The sequence below is a fragment of the Equus asinus genome, chromosome 1, assembly GCF_041296235.1.
Source record: "Equus asinus isolate D_3611 breed Donkey chromosome 1, EquAss-T2T_v2, whole genome shotgun sequence".
Lineage (NCBI taxonomy): Eukaryota > Metazoa > Chordata > Mammalia > Perissodactyla > Equidae > Equus > Equus asinus.
The window spans coordinates 27,930,090-27,949,063 of NC_091790.1; the positions used below are offsets into that span (position 1 = coordinate 27,930,090).

The 18,974-nt window shown below is 35.1% G+C and overlaps 1 protein-coding gene across 1 annotated transcript in view; it reads right to left on the reverse strand.

Annotated features, from left to right (window-relative positions):
- PACRG (parkin coregulated) overlaps positions 1-18,974 on the reverse strand; it is a 459,177-nt gene that overhangs the window by 392,685 nt on the left and 47,518 nt on the right. Inside the window, exon 2 of the mRNA XM_014858375.3 lies at positions 217-351. Within this exon, the coding sequence (XP_014713861.1) occupies positions 217-351 (135 nt within the window). The remainder of the gene's footprint in view (positions 1-216; positions 352-18,974) is intronic.

An 18,974-nucleotide genomic window follows, 5' to 3' on the forward strand; every position in this document is an offset into this window, starting at 1 on the left:
CAAAGCAACTCTGTCATTTTCTTTTTTGCAGGCTATCATTTAATTGTTAGTCAAGGTGGACGGCTGACAGAGGGGGGCTTTCTCTAGGAGCTTCCCCACGATCATCTTTTCGCTGAGAAATCACTCCAGTTTATTTACTTATCAGCCAAGTTTGTTTGGCATTGGGAGACGTCGCCTCGGCGGTGCAGCTGGCGCTCCCAGCTGTGTCTGACTTACCTTCCACGCTATTTTGTTTCCTTTCGAATCATGCTCAAGGGCAATTGGGAAGTCTCCTCGCTCATAAAATTTTCGAAATGCTGTGGGCTTGGCTGGTCTTTCTTTAAACGCTCCTGCAGCTGGAGGGCCTCTTACCTTAAAAGAAAAATAATCGGAATCAGGTTTTAAAACATACTAAAAATTGTGCAGTGAAAAGACTTGTTCTTTTGAAGTTTCGGTGTGTATAAAATATTCTCAAAGATAAAGACCAAATTGACTAATAATGGACAACAGAAACCTCACTGATAGAAACATTTGGCGAATAAAATTATTTTATAATCACTATTAAGGGTCTACTTTATTTCGAGCTACTTTAGAAAGCATTCCCAGAAAATGCCACTTAAATATCACTTTATAAGGAAGAGAAGCCTGAATGTTTGCTTAAACATTTAATAGAGGTATCTAAGACCAGCGTGTTAAAATTTTTAAGATTCCTAATAATTGCAAATTCTAATTTTGGGTCTGATACACTTTATGGATTGTTGTAGTAATAAATTTAAAATATTTCCTGTGAATCTTTCTATATATATAAAATGGTACAATATGTTCTCATGCTATGAATACTAACAACAAAACTATAAAAATGTGACATAAAATTAAGTAATGATAAATGAGAGTCTAAAAATAAAAATGGTCTAGTATGTGCATATATAATACATTGATAATATGAATTATGAGAAAGCAACATTAGAATAGATTATATGAGAATCTTTCATTCCCAAAATTGAGATTTTTATCAAAGAAGAAATATTTCATATGGAGTTATTCACACTGAGTATATCTTTTAAATCTGCATTATTTACATATGAACTAATTCATTAGGTTGCAAAATTCAAAGTATTTAGTGAACTATTTAGAAAATTACATTCCACTGTATTATTCCTTACATATAGTCTAAACATGATTATCTTTCCCTGCTTGTGAACAAAAAGGTAATTGCTACTCATTTATTAGTTTAATAAGAACATGATTATTTTGTTAATTCTTAATATGGAAAGATAGCACATAATTTACGTAATATTTTAATATTTTGTTATTTGATGTCATGTCAATTTTAATATTTGTGTGAAAGACTTTAATTTTAACAAAGAAATATATAAAAATATGTCTAATATAACAAATATATAATGATAAATACATTTTATCTAATGCATAAAGGCTAAGGTTAGAAATTGAGTGGGAAATAAGAAATATCTTATTAAGATAACTAAATGCGGAAGTGCAGTTGAAGAGTGAGGAAACACAGGGCATTTATTGGCGTGTAGAATTGTTTTCACTGCATAGCACGTTATTCCCAGCATATGACTACCTAAGTAACTGAGGTGACACCGGGCAGCGGGGAAGCACGTTTCCCTCTTTCTTATTGAAGATTTGAAATATGTTCTGGTATTAGAATTATTAGCCACCCTTTTCAGCCAAAGTCATTTAGCGGGTAAATAACCACACATATGAGACAACTCCTTTGTGCAGAGCTCTGAGATGGATGCTGTACAAAAAGGAGAACCATCCCAACCACATTAGTATAATGAAAACTGTGGAGATGTCGTCCCTGGAGTTTGGCAATTCATGGAGCACTAAATTTTGAATCATATTTTTGGGAATTCATAAAGAATCGACAACTTCTTATTTTGCAAAGAAGTTACATTAAAAAAAAAAATAAGGGATGGCCACGTGGCGTAGTGGTTAAGTTCAGTGTGCTCCACTTCAGCAGCCGGGGTTTGTGGGTTCGGATCCTGGGCACAAACCTACACCACTCATCAGCCATACTGTGGAGGCAACCCAAATACAAAACAGAGGAAGATCTGCACAGATGTTAGCTTAAGGCAAATCTTCCTTAGCAAAAAAACCCCAAAATAGATTATCATTTACTATCATGGTATCATTTTAACACTCCCAAAAATGTGGTAGAACATAATCTAAAGAAAGCAAACTTAGACAAGTTAAACCAGCATGTGTACATATTTATAGAAATTCAAAGTGCAATAGTGCATATGTGTGTGCAAGTGTGTGTGTGTGGTTTGCACGTGTATGTGTTTGTGTATTGTTATTGTATAGTTGTATAGTACTGATTACTGGTCAGCAGATGCCTCATTTTTTACATTTTTTTAAAAATTAACTTTTGAATGGATAAAGAAATTGTGCCATATATATATATATATATATATACACAATATACACAATGGAATACCATTCAGCCATCAAAATAGAAGGAACTCCTGCCATTTGCAACAACTTGGAGGGACCTAGAGAGTATTATGCTAAGTGAAATGAGTCAGACAGAGAAAAACAAATACTGTATGATCTCACTTATATGTGGAATTTTAAAAAGCGAACTCATAGAAGTAGCGAGGAGAATGGTGTTTGCCAGGGGCTGGGGAGGGTGTGGCATATATTGATAGTCTTTTTTTGTTCGCTTTGCAATCTTACTGATTCTTGGCGTGTCAGCTGATTTTCTATTGAAAGGTGGACATTGGTGTATTGCGAGACTCTGGATTTTAAACCTGTTTTAGCTGGTTTGTTTTGGCATTTCTCTGGCAGACGTGTGCCACCTGATTACTGCCAGGTTAGGGTAGAAGTCCTGGTACCCCACCTGGCCTCTGTTCACCCCAGTGGAGGGAGCTCCTTATGAATAAGGGCGAAGGTGGGGGCTCTAGCACCATTAAGCCTCCAGAGACACCTCCCTGAGAGGGAAGGGTAGGAGTGGCCTGTTACTGCTCCCCGCATTGACACCACGGATGGCTTGGCCTCATTACTGCTGGGCAGTGGTAAAATTCCCGACTCTCTAGGAGGCATCCTCTGACATCACCCCAGAGGGAAGAGACAAGAGTCTCTTTTACCCCTGGCTGAGGAGGAAGTCCAAGCTCCCCCTGTGTGGTCTCTACTGACACTATGGGTGTTGGGGGCCTCCTTACTGTTCCAGTAGAGTGGAAAGACCCAATTCTTCATTTACAAAATTCAGCTACAACCTTTATTTAGAGGTTTTGTCTGCTCATCATCTGCTAACTATACTTTTCAGTTTTTCTAGATGCTATTATTATTGATTCTGTAGATAGCAAGCCTCCCACGTGTTTAACTGACCTAAAGTTTGCCTGAGATTATCCATCGTTCTCTCTTTTCTTTTTATTTTAAAATCAGTTTCTCTTTTGCTGTTTGTCTTTAGTCAAAATATACTCCAATCTTTCTGACCCTGAACTCAAAATTCTAAATGTCCAAACTTTTCAAGGAATGAACATATTTCTCTCTAAGGAGTCTAGAAGGCTTTTTGGAAACTCTTATAGATAGCTTATACTTCTTTCTTCCCTTTAAGCTCCATGGACTCTGTAGAAATGATTCCACGTCTACAGTTCCGTGGAAAGTCTTTATTCAGTTTTACAAAATCATCCACACTAATACCTAATGATTCAGTAGTGAGCAAATTCTTTCCTGAGTATCTGTTATCCTCTCTCTTTGTATTTCTGTCATTTACTTATTTTTAAACGCTATATTTTTTGGACTCTGCTATAGAGCCATTCTAAATTAACTCTTGGCATCTTAAAAGTTGTAACTGATAAAACTGACTAGAATATTCTCAGTTAGACCTGTTACTGCAACAGGGGCATTACCTAATTTCAAACAGATACTCTGTCACTATGTATCAAGATAATATTTTTTTCTGTTCCAAATACCTATGTACCCACTTAAACCATATAGGACATACTACTTTTTATATGCTACACATGATCCATTTCTTTTTTTTTTTTAAAGATTGGTGCCATTTCAACATTCAAATAATTCTAAAAATCTGTACACAAAAAATTAAGTGAAATAAATTTCTGAAAAGGTAATAAAGATATTATTACTGCGGATCACACAGATGGATGTAGCTTGACTAAACAACTTTAAAAACAAGCAAGAATACTGTTAAGAAGCCTTACGTAAGTCCCATATTTTTAGAAGAAGAACTACTGTAAACTTTATTTAATGTCTTAAGAATTCCACCCCATTTATTATAAATAATATAGAGGAAATAAGGAACCATAAATCAAATTAGATTTGTGGGAAAATGCAATTAGGATTTGCCTGAATGGTGGGGGCTATCTGTAAACCAATTAGGAAGAATGGATGCTGTGGCAGAATGCTTTTAATAAAATCTAATGTACTTGGGAACCAAGATATTGAATGCACTCTGAAGTGACTAACATGACAGAGTACTTTATATGCCTACCTTTATTGAATGTGCTGTAATGGATTTAGGACTTAGATCACAGTCTCTGTCATACGGTCACAAAACAAGAATAATTAGTAGGAAGGAATTTAAGGCTCTCTAAAATTCTTCATCATATAGTTTGAAAGTTTTCTTTTCAGTAGTTCTACTTTTTAGCATAAACTTAAGCTGCTAAAAAAATGACTTTTGCTTCAAGCGGGAAATCTAAATTGTGTTATTCTAATTGGTCCATTTAGCCAACTCACTAACATTGAAACAATAAAATGCAAAGACATCAATTTCTTCAGATTCAACCTGAAATTTGAATTCATGAAAACACTGTGATTAAGCAGCTGGTGGGCAAGAGCTGTATTGTCTCTGAGCTACTCAGGCATCCGATTGCTAGCTGAGGACTCGCAAATTTGTTGCCATCATCCAAGACTTCTGAATAAGTATTGTAATTCAGTGTCTGCCCCATTTGCCAATCACAATTGTTTTAAGAATGTCAGAAATTTTGCAATACCTAATGCCATCGAATGACCAGGAAAACGCTTGCAAAAAACACTACAATAAGCAAATCTGATTGTAATGGTAGATGGAGTACCTCATCATTAACAAAAGTGAGCTCATATTACCAAGCAAAGTTATTACAAAAAACTTCAACAATGTAACAATTTAACAATATAACAAAACTTTATGATAATAATATTTTTGTTATAGTAACAGTCAAGAAAAATAACAAGAGCCATATATGGTCAAAAAAAATAGACATACTGGGGAGTCTTTAAAAGTCAGACCCTACAGTTAATAGTGAGTGGCAGGGAAAACTTTCAAGGAATGTGGGTAACCTATTTTAGGAAGATTATCCCACCGAGATCTAACAGGATGTCCTGAAGTCAGGAGAATGTGGAGTCAAGTGATCAATCTGGACTTTACTGCAGTGGTCCAAGCATGAGATGGCAAAGGCCTTAAATTAGGTGGCATCAAGAATAATAACAAAATCTACTATTGTTTTCGTCGTTTTACAAACATTATTGGTTTCAACAAAACCCAAATAAAATGAACTTACAGACAAGGAAATCAAAGCTTAGAGAGGTTCAATAATCTGGCAGAAATCACAGAGTTAGTAAGTAGTAGGAAAGAGACTTGACCTCACTCCCTCTACCTCTATAGGACATGTCCTCAGTCACGATATTAGAGGGTTCGGTTTGGGCAACAATCTAAAGGGGAAATATGCAGGGCATATGGCGGATTGGATGAGGGGAGCTAGAGGCAGAGATGAGACAGGCTTCAGCCTGCAAAAGATGCAAATAATCTATTTGTTTAAGTTATGTAAATAATAAACTGCAGAATGGACAGAAATCTTATTAAATCACTTACAATTTTACCACCTGTTAGTAATTTTGTGCTTTCCCTTTTAAACTTCCCAGAAACATACATACAAATACATATTTTTATATTCTTATGTCCTTCCCATTTAGTGTACTTTTGCACTTAATGTAATATGTTTTGATGTTGCCATTGATATCAAAATTTCCATTTTCTTGGCTAAGCAATGTTCTAGTAACTATTGGCAATTCTCTTTGGAATTTATATTATTTCTGGGTTTTTTTTTGCCTATTATAATTACATTGTTACAAACATCTCAAGCATATCACATTTGCCATATTTTATATTATTTCATTCAGAGTCCCCAGTGTGAGATAATAAGGTAATAATAATAATAAATAATAATAATAAATAATAATAATAAAACTTTTTTATATTTTATGATTCTTAATCAAATTATTTGCTAATTAAATAGGAGAACAGGTCTTCTGCCTTAGTCTGCTTGGGAAGCTTTAACAAAATTCCATAGAGTGGCTGACTTAAACAGCAGGAATTTATTTTCTCGTAGTTCTGGAGGCTGGACTTCTGAGATCAGGGTACCAACGTGGTCAGGTTCTGGTAAGAACCCTCTTCCTAGCTTGCAGACTGCTGCCTGTTCACTGTGTTCTCACATGGCAGAGAGAGAGAGAGAGACCTCTGGTCTCTCTTCCTCTTCTTATAAGGACACTAATCCCATCATGGAGACCCCACTCTCATGGGACCATCTCATAAACCTAATTACCTTCCAAAGGCCCCACTTCCAAATACCATCACATTGGGAGTTAGGGGCTTCAATATATGGATTTGGGTGTGGGGACACAAACATTCAGTCCATAGCATCCTTCTACTGTTCTATTTGGATTACTCTGCATAATAAATGAGGATGAACATTTTCTCATTTTAGTACAAATGCTATATGCATACAATCGTGAATGTATGTTCATCTTTTCCATATTCATATCAATTTGTATGAGCTTCTTATTTTGAGAGATATTAACAACTGTTTGCATTTACTGCAAATATCTCCTAAGCATCTTTGTTTTCCATTCTTATTTATTTAGCATTTAAAAGTTTTAAATGTTTTGTAGGAAAGTCTCTTTGTCTTTTCTTTACTTGCTCTTTTTGCCTCCAGCTTTGCCTTCTCTAGATCATTCCTCCCTCAGCTGCACAATGAATATTCTAATAGACTAATTAAATCATATCTCTCATCTACTTAAAATCCATAAATGATTTCCCATTGACACGCTACACAAAGACATTTGCAAACGGAGTTTATCTCTCACGTCATTCCTCCACAGGCACCCAAGCATAAGTTATACCCAAACACTGGCAGTTCTCAAATAAGCCCTGCTCTCTTCAGTCTCCGTGATTTTGCTGTTGCATCAGTCTGGGATTCTCCCTCACCCCCTCACACATCCTTCTCCCCCTCTTTTTCTCCCGAATAATGACTAATCACCTTCAAATTCAGCACAAACTTCACCTATTCTAAGAAATCTTTCCTAACAAGCCATATCCCTACCCTAGTGTGGGATTAAGTCCTTCTTCACATTGAAATGCCTGCAGGACAAACGACTAGACTTGGCCCTTAGACCAAGGGCACAATCCGGATGGCGATTGTTCGGGAGGCCTAGGCTGTTGACAACTTGTAATCAAGAGGTGTGTTAAATCTATAGAAATTGGCAAATTTTCCCAAAGGGAGAGTTTATAGCGAGAAAAAGTCTGAGAACCTGAGACAACACCTTTAATAGTACAATACTAATAATTCAATAGTAAGTGGATTCTACAGGAAAATAGGAAGAATAGAATGGTGGCAAGAGAACGGGGAAGGGATGCAATCATAGAAATCAATAAATGAGAGGGATAAGTTGCTATTGTTTTTAATGATACAAGGAGGTGAATTAAGGAGAGGATGGAAAGTCATCTGAAAATTTAAAATCTATAGTGGCGTGATGGGGTGGAAGACAGACTACAGTGCACTGAGGAATGAATGGGGAATATGAAAGAAAAACCAGATATTCTCTTTGGGAGTTATTCATCCTGTCCTACGGGCTGTCAAAATTTGAGTTGCTAGCAAGGTGTAATTGTTAATGTAGGGTAAAGTCAATAGTAATTGGAAATGGGAAAATAAAAGAATATCAATGGACTATAATACTAGAATTCATGAACTATTTAATAACTTATGGAACTGAGATGGATTTTAGAACAGAAGATATATTTATAACTAACACCCTTATATAAAATGGCCAGAGAACGTGTGAAGTAAAGCATAGGTTTTTCAGTGTTAGAAACTCGTAAATCTGAATCCAAGGACCTATGGTGACATAAACTAAAATATTTCTTAGAAATAGAGTCAGGAAATTGGCTCTAATATAGACCCTACCTATATTATTCATTCATTGAAAAATGTGTCGAATACCTAATATTCCCAAGTCACTAGGCTTGGTATTATTAAGGACAAAAAGATTCAAATATATTATTCTTAAGATATATATGATTCAGAAGAAGAGATAAGAATATCTCCAGAATCTTCTACAGAAATAAGAATGTGATAAATGCCACAGAAAGATATATACAATTCTGCACACTCAGAAGATAAAACACTTGGGTTTTAAGGCATTGTTCCTTTTCATTAGAAAATGTTATTTAGCCTTGGAGACTACTTACCCTTTCCAGTGGAACCAGGCAGAAATGTATTGTAATTTCCTATAAAACTGAATTTTGTACAATTTTAACTAGAAACAATTATTAGAGAATTATGGTTGCTGTGCCATAGATTTGTCTATTTATAGCCATTGTAGTTATTAATAATTAAATCAGAATTAATTTACTTGTATTTTCTGTATTTCTTAGATCTAAGTAATTATCATTACCACACTCTTATACCAAAAATTCACTATTGATGAAACCAATACATAATTCTTTCTGTGTTAAACTTTCATATTAAAAGCCACATTTTCTATTTTGAAATTCACTTACATAAATATAAATTTATAAATATATAATCTAAGGCTTGTGTGATACTTAAAATGAAATAAATTAATCTAAAGTGCTTGCAGAGACTAGTTTAAATATGATTAGCATAAACAAAAACTAACATTAGTATTGTGACTATTACAATAAGTTACCTTTCAATTAGCATTGTCCTATGATGGTTACAAAACATCCAAACAACTTATGTAGTTTTTCAGATAGGTAGAAGGAGAAAAATGTAGCGTTAGAAGACGGTAACATGGAGTAAAATTATAAATATTTCATTTAAATAATTTAGAAGACTTTGGTACTAGACTTCACTTTTCTACTTGACAATAAATCATACCCTGCCTTGTTCCCAAGAGGATCCAAGGCAGCTCATGAGATACATGCGCTGCAGAAGCATAAGCGTGGGCTGAAGGAGCTGCTATACAACGCGGCCAAGTGACTGGACTCTCTAGAGCCTCAGTTTCCCAATGTCAGCTTAAAAATCTACCCTCCTGACCTCCAAGATTCTTTCTGCACCTCTATAATCTAACATGTGTTTTTATTAATTCATACAAATTAATTGTTGAACATTAATTCAACAAATATTGTGGACATATGATATTGTCAGAGAATTCATCCACTTGCAGAGCTAAGAGGAACCTCGAAGGGCGCATAAACTCCATGTTTTACTCTTGATAAATTGAAATCCGAAGGGGATATGGAAACACATCCCCGTTTACATTTCAAGGCTGATTTTTCCCAGCTCCATCACTTTAATAATGACCTCGGGTTCAGAGATCCTAGACTTCTTTCAGGCTTGGATCCAATAACTTGATTTACAAATGCTTCTGCAATCACTGTCTGACAGAAGAAAGTCCCAAAGATTGCTGAGTACATTATGCTTATGTCATTTTAAATTTGTAACTAAACTGGAACATACTTGGAACTAAGATGTTATTTCAAAATGTTGTCTCTGGAGTCTAAAATGCTCCTGAGAGCAATGGTTGGATGACACAATTTCTTTTAAATTGTTTTGTTTAAAGCAATAGGCATCAGTGGTCCTTTAAATTCTCCATTGTAGGAAAAAAAAAATGATTGACAGCCTTTCCTAACAAATGAGACGCAACAATCAAATGATAAAAAAGAAATCTTGACAGTTGAAGGTTAAAAATGTTTACTCAAAAGCTGCTCTCTTCTTGAAGTTAAATACGGGAAAAGGCCACCTATTTAAGTGCCCAAGTGTGATTCTTGCTATCAACTTGTCTCCAGAGAGTCATCAGAGACCTCAATTTAGACTGCACTATTTAGTATCTACCTTGTAGAACTGATAAGATGCTTGAATGACTGAGACAGTTTGACTAATACACTGCCCCACCTAACACTAGGCCAAAGAAATGAGTGAGTTAAATGTGAAAGGAGAATATAAATGGGTAAGAGTTTAAAATATATTCTGTTCCTCTTACACCTTTAATGTTGAAAGCATGGTAAATAGTTTATATCTAAACGTACAGCTTCTGTGTCTTGCAACACAGTTATTTGTTACTGAATAATTAGAGTAAAAATGTTATTTTGTATATGTGAAGAGACTATTAGAATTCGCATCTTACATATCATGAATATTTTAATAGAAAATTTGAAAATCTTTGTGTCTAATGATGCAAACTGATATTCTCCCGAAAGAAGTAGCTTTTTAATAGAAAACAATTTTTAGAACTGTCTACAATAAAAGATATTTATATTGGTAAAAAAGTGGTCTGCTTTCCTATCAGTCTACTGGTTCCCTTCAAAATAAAGTACTTTGAAAGTTCATACAATTTGCAGAGATAGTAAATACCCTGATTATAATTTACAAACTCTAATGATCAGATAAAGAGAGAAAGAAATATACAAAAACATGTATGTTATCTCACATACAAAGCACACATATTACAAGTTAACTAGAAGATAATATAATAAGAAATACAAGATTAGAGTCTTATCACTAGGTTTTTTTCCACCATGGTTTCCATCTTGGTTCATGCCACCATGAAAGAAACATTAAGAATGTTAAAGGAGAAGAAGAGGCAACGAAGATGTACCTAAAGAGTGTGTTATCTATCCTAGGTAAAGATAGTAATGCATCATTTACAATCCACATGTAATATGTTTTTATTTTTATTTATCTTATATTTTTACTTTTTACTAAATAAAGCACATGTTTCCTGAGCCAAGATTTCCATCTGTGAAAGCTAGCTGAAGTTAGGTCAGCTTGTGGCCAAAATAAAGCCAACTAGTCCACGTGGAGAATAAGCTCTTAACTTATTCTCTATTAACATCAAGCCAGTCTTGGCCCTTTGTCTAACCAACCCCAACTAGACACTCACACTCCACCAACCCAGAAGATCTATCCATAGCTTCCTTTACATTCAGAAGCATTCACTCTTGCATGGCCATGGTTTACTTTAGATGTATGCATGCTATTACATGATGTGAATAGAATTTGTAAGCATGATTTGAAATATGTTAGAATTTTATACAAGCATTCCACATACTTGTGTAAGTAATACACACACACACACACACACAGACATACACACACAACGTGAGTCAGTGAGGAGTTTCCTCAGAATGCCTTTCCTTTGAAAAATGTTACCGTATCTTTGTTTTTGCTATATAATGAAATATGAGATAACCTTGACTTTAAAAGAAAGACAGGAGTTGAGAAAATGCCCTCCTTGCCAGCCTACTTTAGTTCCCTGGTACCTAACAATCTCAAAAGTTACAATGATTTCCAGCATGAACATTTCTTCCTTCTTTTTATTCTAAAATTATACAAATACAATATGAACTTCATTTTCTGTAAAATTAGGAGGGAAATTGACCACAGAAGGTTGCTAAGAGGCAAAAGTCATGTGGGAGGAAGGGAAGAGATGAAATACTGTGAGTGATGAGAGACATCATTGATAGATTCCAGAAAACACCAGGAAAAATCTTTCTTATGCAGGAGATCCCATGAGGGGCAAACGTTGCTTCTTATTTACAAAAATGGGGGTAAATAGGTCTCACAGCAGAAGAGCTTTCACATCCATTTGATATCAGAGAAGGAGAGGAGAAGGGCCACCAAAATAAATATATAAACAAATAATATTTCAACCGTCATTCTTTCTGTCAGCAGAGAAGGAGAAAGATTTTAGATTAGGAATCTCAGAAGAATGCTACCCCCTACCAGGACCCAGAAACCTACTTTGAATTACAATCTAGGAAAAGCTAATTCATACAATGTTGAGTATTAAAAATGGAAACTAACACAGCATCAACACAAAGATACTGTAAGAAAAATAATGTATAAAAGAGTCACAAAACTTACCAATTGAAGAAAAGCACCACTGAGATAAACACTGTGATCAAATATTTTGCCAAGAATTTTAAAAACATGATGAAACAACCACTTCTATGGAAGAAGAGCAAAAGTAGAAATGAGAGAATTATGGCAGAGAAGAGATAGTCATGAGATGGGAGAAGATTAAACATAAGCTGGTAGAACTCTGAGAACAAGTAGGAATAAAATACTCAAGATATGAAGATAAAACTGCAAGAAGAGAAAAAGAACTTTGCAAAAATACAAAGAAGATATAGGGGATTGAAATTAGAAAAATGGACGATGTGAAAGAGAAATAAAGACTGGCAAAGGAGATCTCACAGGCATAATTCAAGTCCTCAAGGAAGAAATTCAAAAGAATGAGGAGGAAAGACAAATATTTAAAATTAGGAATAAAAAAAACATTTTTGAAATACAAGAATTACTTTCCTAAAATAAAGATAGAACTCTAGAAGAATTTTCCTGAAAAAGTTATCTCTGTGATCCAGGGAAAAATAAAGCAAAAAGTCACCCCCAAGACATATACCAGTGAATTTATTAGTATCAAAAGATAAAAGGTTTTTTTGTATAGCTCTTTAAAGAGATCAAGTCACTTAGAAGAATCAGGGTGACTTCATATTTTTCCATTTTAACATTTCATGCCAGAAGACAATGGATAAATACCCATAAGATTCACAAGACGTGGTGAGCCAAAGTATATATTTCCAGGAAACCTGCCCTTCCAGTATAAAGTCTATAGGTAAGTTATTTTGAAATTCAAGTAGTCAAAGAAAATTATTGGTATGAAACACACTTGAGGAAACTCCTTGAGGATAAACTTGAGATTCTCAAGAGAGGACTAGGGATACTACTAACAGGACTGCTGTTCATTCATATAAATAACTATAGGACTCATAATTTAGACTGGCTTTAGCATGACAGTATAGAACGTAAAAGTTATCTACTATATGCAAATAATACAAGTGACACAAATTGGGAGAGAGATGAGAAAGAAGATGGAGGTAAAGAAAGTCTGCAGTTTGATTCATCTATGAGCACAGAAAGTCAAAGAATTGCATTTAGAGCACAAAACTATATTTACCTGGACCAAGCTAAACACAAAGAAAAGTGAAATATTGACTAAAATCAAGTACTGCTGTAAAATCAGGGAAGAAGAGAAAATATGCTAATTTTTTTCATTGTTCATATTAGGGAACTAATAGCTACTGTATAAAAAAATAGAGAATTATAGATGTTATATACAGTTGTAGTTATAAAAATAACCATTGGGGCCGGCCCCGTGGCCGAGTGGTTAATTTCATGAGCTCCACTTCGGTGGCCCAGGGTTTCACCAGTTCAGATCCTGGGCGCAGACATGGCACCACTCATCAGGTGATGCTGAGGTGGCGTCCCACATGCCACAACTAGAAGGAACCACAGCTAAAACATACAACTATGTACCAGGGATGCTTTGGGGAGGAGGAGGGGGAGGGGAAGGAGAAGAAGAAGAAGAAGAAGAAAAGATTGGCAACAGATGTTAGCGCAGGTGCTAATCTTAAAAATAAATAAATAAATAAATAACCATTAAAACAAAAGAACTATGCATGCACTTTTTCACACACACATGAGCAAAGAAAACAGACCACATAGAGAAAGATTTTGTACAAGTAGAAAACATTACAGAGCAATTTCACAGAATCCAGACCAAACATCTCAGCTATCAATAAATGTAAAGGGATTAAATAAACTTTCTGTTTGGATCACACAGGAAACGACACCTCTATGCTAAAACAAAGTGACTTAAAAAGATTGAAAATAAAAAATAGACAAAAATCTACTAAGAGAATGCAAATTAAAAGTCTCAAATCCAGTATAATATTCAATAGGATAACATAACACACAGCTGCTAAAGTCAAGAACAAGATAAGGATGCCCTCTATTACCTCTATTATTTAACATTATCTACTATTTTATTGGAGGTACTGCCTATATAATTTGGTAAGAGAAAAAAAGGTAAAGAAAAGAAAAAGAAGGGAAAGATGAGATAAAACAATAAAGTCTTGGAAGATCATATGACTATACACCTAGAAAACAGGAAAATCAACTGAAATTTGACAAATAGTATAGAAAATTAGTAAAGTAGTATACATAAAATTAGGATGCACTAATCTATAGTTTTCATACATAAAATGACAACCAACTAGGAGATATAATCCAAGGAGAGAGACCTTACTTTTAACAACAAAAAATTAAATACATGGGAATAAATTCTAAAAAATGTATACCTATGTGAAGTCACTTTAAAACATGACTGAAAGATACAAAGAAGACTTGCAAACTTAGAAAACACAATTTTCTATGATAGAAAGATTACACATCACTACACATCCTAAAATGGTCAATTATACTAAGTCAATTTAAAAACACAATCCCAATAAGAATACAATCTGGTTTCTCTTTTTAGGAATAGACGAGATGATTCTAAAACTTATATGTTATGATAAACCAATAAGATTAGGTAGAAAAATCCCTGAAAAAGAATCAGTATGTACAGGTACAGAATAGAACAGTAATCTAGCAACAGACGTGTACAATTAATATGCCTTATACATGTACAATATGTCTAGATACATACAATAGATATGTCTCAAATAGTTATGTACATTTAGTATATCACCAAGTAGACCTCAAGTTAGTGGGGAAAACTGGACTACTCTTTATTTGGTATTGGGAAAACTTGGTAGCCATCTACAAAAAATAAAATTGGATCAACTTCTCATGCTTTACAACATAATTAGTTCCCCATGGACCAAATAGTTAAATTAAAAAGAAAAAGAAAGAACCAATAAGTGTCCCCAAAAAGGGTCCATACAACGGCCTACGAAGCCATACACATTGCCCATTTCTTCTCTGGCTTCCTCTCCTTTCTCCATAGTTCACCCTGCCCCAGTGCACTGGCTTCCCTGCTGCTCTTTGTCTGCTCAAGTGTTGGCCCAAATCTCCTCAAAGAGATCTACTACCGTGACCATCCCGTTTAATGTACAGATGCCCCACTTTGGACCCCAAACTCCCTTATCCAGCTCTGCTTTTTCTCTTTTCCATGGTATTCATTCCCTTCCAACATACTGTGGAATGTATTTATAACATTAATTGTTTATTGCCTTCCTACCTGAGCTAAGTTATAAACTCCATAATAGATTATTGCCTGTTTTGTTCCTTGTTAAATTAATAGTGCTGGGTCCAGAATAGGTGTTCCATAAATATTTGTCTAATGAATGCATGAATTAATTGGCTAATATAGTAGAGGTGACTTTGTTGATAAATAGGGAAAGGCTGTATTATTCAATATATGGTGCTAGAACGACTGTATATTCACGCAAAAAAGTGAAATTGAAATTCTACCTCACACCACACACAAATTCAATGTTATGTGACTTAAAGACTTAAAAATGAAAGGCAAAAATCATACAAATTTTAATGAGAATATATTAAAAAAGTCTGTATGATTTGTGGATAGGGAAGGGTTTCTTAAAGAAGATAATTAAAAGCCAAAATGATAAAAGAAAGATTGATAAATTTGTCCATATTAAAATTAATTATGACTGTTCATCAAAAGATACAACTTAAAATGTTAAAAGGCAAGCCACAAACTTAAAAGAGATATATCCAACACATATGATTGATAAAAAATTAGTATCCCAAACATGAAAGTACTCAAACACATCAATAAGAAAAAGAAAACAACCCAATAAACAGTAACTTCACAGAAGAGTATAACTGAATAGGCAATAACCAAATTAAAAGTGGTAAATTTTAGAAATAATCACAGAGGTACAAATAGAACATTAATAAAACATTTTCATGCTACCAAATGACAAAAAAATCTGATAATATGACGTGTTAGAGAAGAAATGGAAGAACAGGAGGTCTCATTCCTGCTGATTAGAAGGTAAATTGATACAGTCAGTTTGGAAAACATTTGGCACTGTCTAGTAAATTTGTATACATAAAGATGCATCTCCCTGTGACCAAGCAATTGTATTACTAAGCATCTACCCTAGAGAATATGATATTTGGCATATGATTGTTTTTCCCAATAAGAAATTGCACTGGGAGATGTTGTTTATGAGGATGTTCATAGCAGCATTGTTTATAAAGCATAAAAAAAGGAAACAATACAAGATCCTTAATAAGTAGATGAGTAAATAATTATATCATTTCCATAAGATGGAATGTAGTGGTAAACATGAATAAACTACAAATTTACCCATGGACACGTGTCAAGAAGGGGCCCTTGTGTTAGGAGAAAGATCTACTCTTCCTTGATTGCCCCTCCTCAGCTCAGGGTTCCAGAGAAAGCTGACCTCAATGGTACCACCCCTCCCACACTCATGGCCAACCAACACCTCTGGCTCAGCACCAACAGGACTAAACTTGTCATGCCCCTTAGTCCAAAAAAGGTGTAGACACTAGTCACCTCTCATTCTGCATGCAAATTCCCATATGGTTCTACACATCCCCTTTTCTGAGCCCATTTCCTCCTCATCAAATGCTAAAACCCTTTCATGGTGCCTCTGTACCCTCCACCTTCTCAGAGTGTCTTCTTCACCTTCTTGTTCTAAGTGAAACCTGACATTCCCCTAAGGATATGGCCTCCCCTGCAGTGTTGGTTGCTTTCTCTCCAAAACCCATTACATTAAGTGTTAAATAACACTGGGTCTAGCAATGGAGAATTGCCTTGCTCCTCATTGCTGCTTCCAAACTATTCTATAAAATCTCAATATCTATGTAGACAATGGGACCAGTATCTCGGCCTCTCAAGTTTCTTGACCTGTTCTCCTTCAATGATCTTGATGTGCATCCTAGCCAGCCAATTACTCAGAGTTTCTTACAAAAATTGCAGCCCCTCCATAATTTCAACTTCAAGTATCCTACACCAAGGCTACTGCTTATTATTATTATTATCTTTCTAGCTCAGTCTCTGTGAATCCCTAACCCTAAAACCCTAAAACCCTTCCCTGTAACAATTATTTACCCCTTTCTTTTATTCCCTTTTTCCACACTTCATGATCAATCCCTATAATAATTCCTCCCTTGCACTCATCCTCATCTCTCTTGACCCTCTTCGTGGTATGTTGTACTTGGCAAAACCTTAATGCTGCCTAAATCAAGCTCTGCCAACTATGCTAACACCTCTGCAGCTGAATTTAGCTGAAGCAAGACAACCAGGCTGGCGATTTTATTACACTCCCCTACTCCTTTCACTATCACTCACATAGACGGCTATTTCATATCATTTATTCTCTCCTCAATGCTCCAGCACCTCTCCCCCATCCTCATTCACAGCTGATGATCTTGCTCCTATTCACTGCAAAATAGAAATAACATAGAGAACTTCCATACGCTCCACCACTACATCCACGTACCCAACAGCCTGTAAAACCCATGCTGCCTTCCTGCTTATGGGAATGGACGACCTGCTCCTGCTTCCAGCTGGGGCAGACCCCCAGGTGTGCATCAGAACTCATCCCTTCTCATGACTTACCTTCTCAGTAAAGCTTTGCATGACCACCCCTCTTTAAAACTACATTATACCCCTGCACTTCCCCATCTTCCTTCTAGAACAGAGTACTGGGTGGTGAAATTTAAATGGAAGGGAAGGTATTTATTTTAAATAATCCAAATAGAAGTAAAAAACACCAGGGCGGCACTAGTCTGAATGGAAAGGGAAGACAAACACAAGTTTACATTTTGGAAGCATCAGGTAATCTATAAACACATTGTATAAAATAACAAGACAACAGCAGATATGAGGAGTCAGTGTTCTGACATATTTGAAAATTTATATTTGGGGTAGGGGATAAAAGAAGGCAGAGTCAAAGGGGACTCTATAATCTTGAACCTGGGTCTGCTTCTACAGAAATAGGAAAGTTAAGATGAAGCACAAAGCAAACTACAGTCAGAGTGGGGAAAGAAGAACAATATATCCATTGAAACCAGTGTTTTCAGTTTGGCTTTCAATTCTGGTACAGCACGCAAATGCAATCTAAATTAAGTATGTAACAGTGATTGTTTCTCAATAAATCTTACACTCTCTATAAAACGTATCTTGCAGTGTGTGAAACTACAAGCAGCCATATATAAATTGAAAGCAACATGCTAATTCTACCTAACTGTGGTATATTTCAGGGAAAGAACAACTGGTTAGAAATATCATGTTCATTTACACTAATAAAAAATTCACCTACCTCTTTAAAAATATATGTTTCTCCTTTGAGAAATTTTCCTGGACAATACATAATAACACAGGACTGAGGTTTTGTAAGTGATAAATCCTGTCATTTTATTAGAGCTATCTAGTCAAATGTAACCCGATATTTTAGAAGTGCAAAGTAATTTAAAAGACTTACTCGGATTTCTTCTGGCTTTGAGTTGTCTTTTGATAGATAGCAGGATCAACACAGATCTAGATAAGACTACTCTCAGAGACATTTTAATGTTGAAGCACCAGTCTTCTGAAAAGCAATTTATATTTTCAGCCTACTTAAGAATGTATCATAAATTTTGTGCAGAGGGAAAATCAGGTTTACAGGGTATTGGGGAAAGGGACATATATGGTAAAATTTAAAAACGGTAGTACAGATGACTAATGAGCCAGAAAGATTGATTTATGAGGAAAGATTTAAAGAATTAACTATGTGTGGAATGGCTAAGTGAAAAGAAATTATAAAGAAGAAAATTATTTGACTTGTTACAAAACAATGGAACACTTTGCTAGGATATTTAAAATTGGACTAAAGAAGGGAAAACTATACAAGGACCTGTAAAGTCTACGAGCATGTATGTCTGAATTATTTTGCTTTGGTGATATAT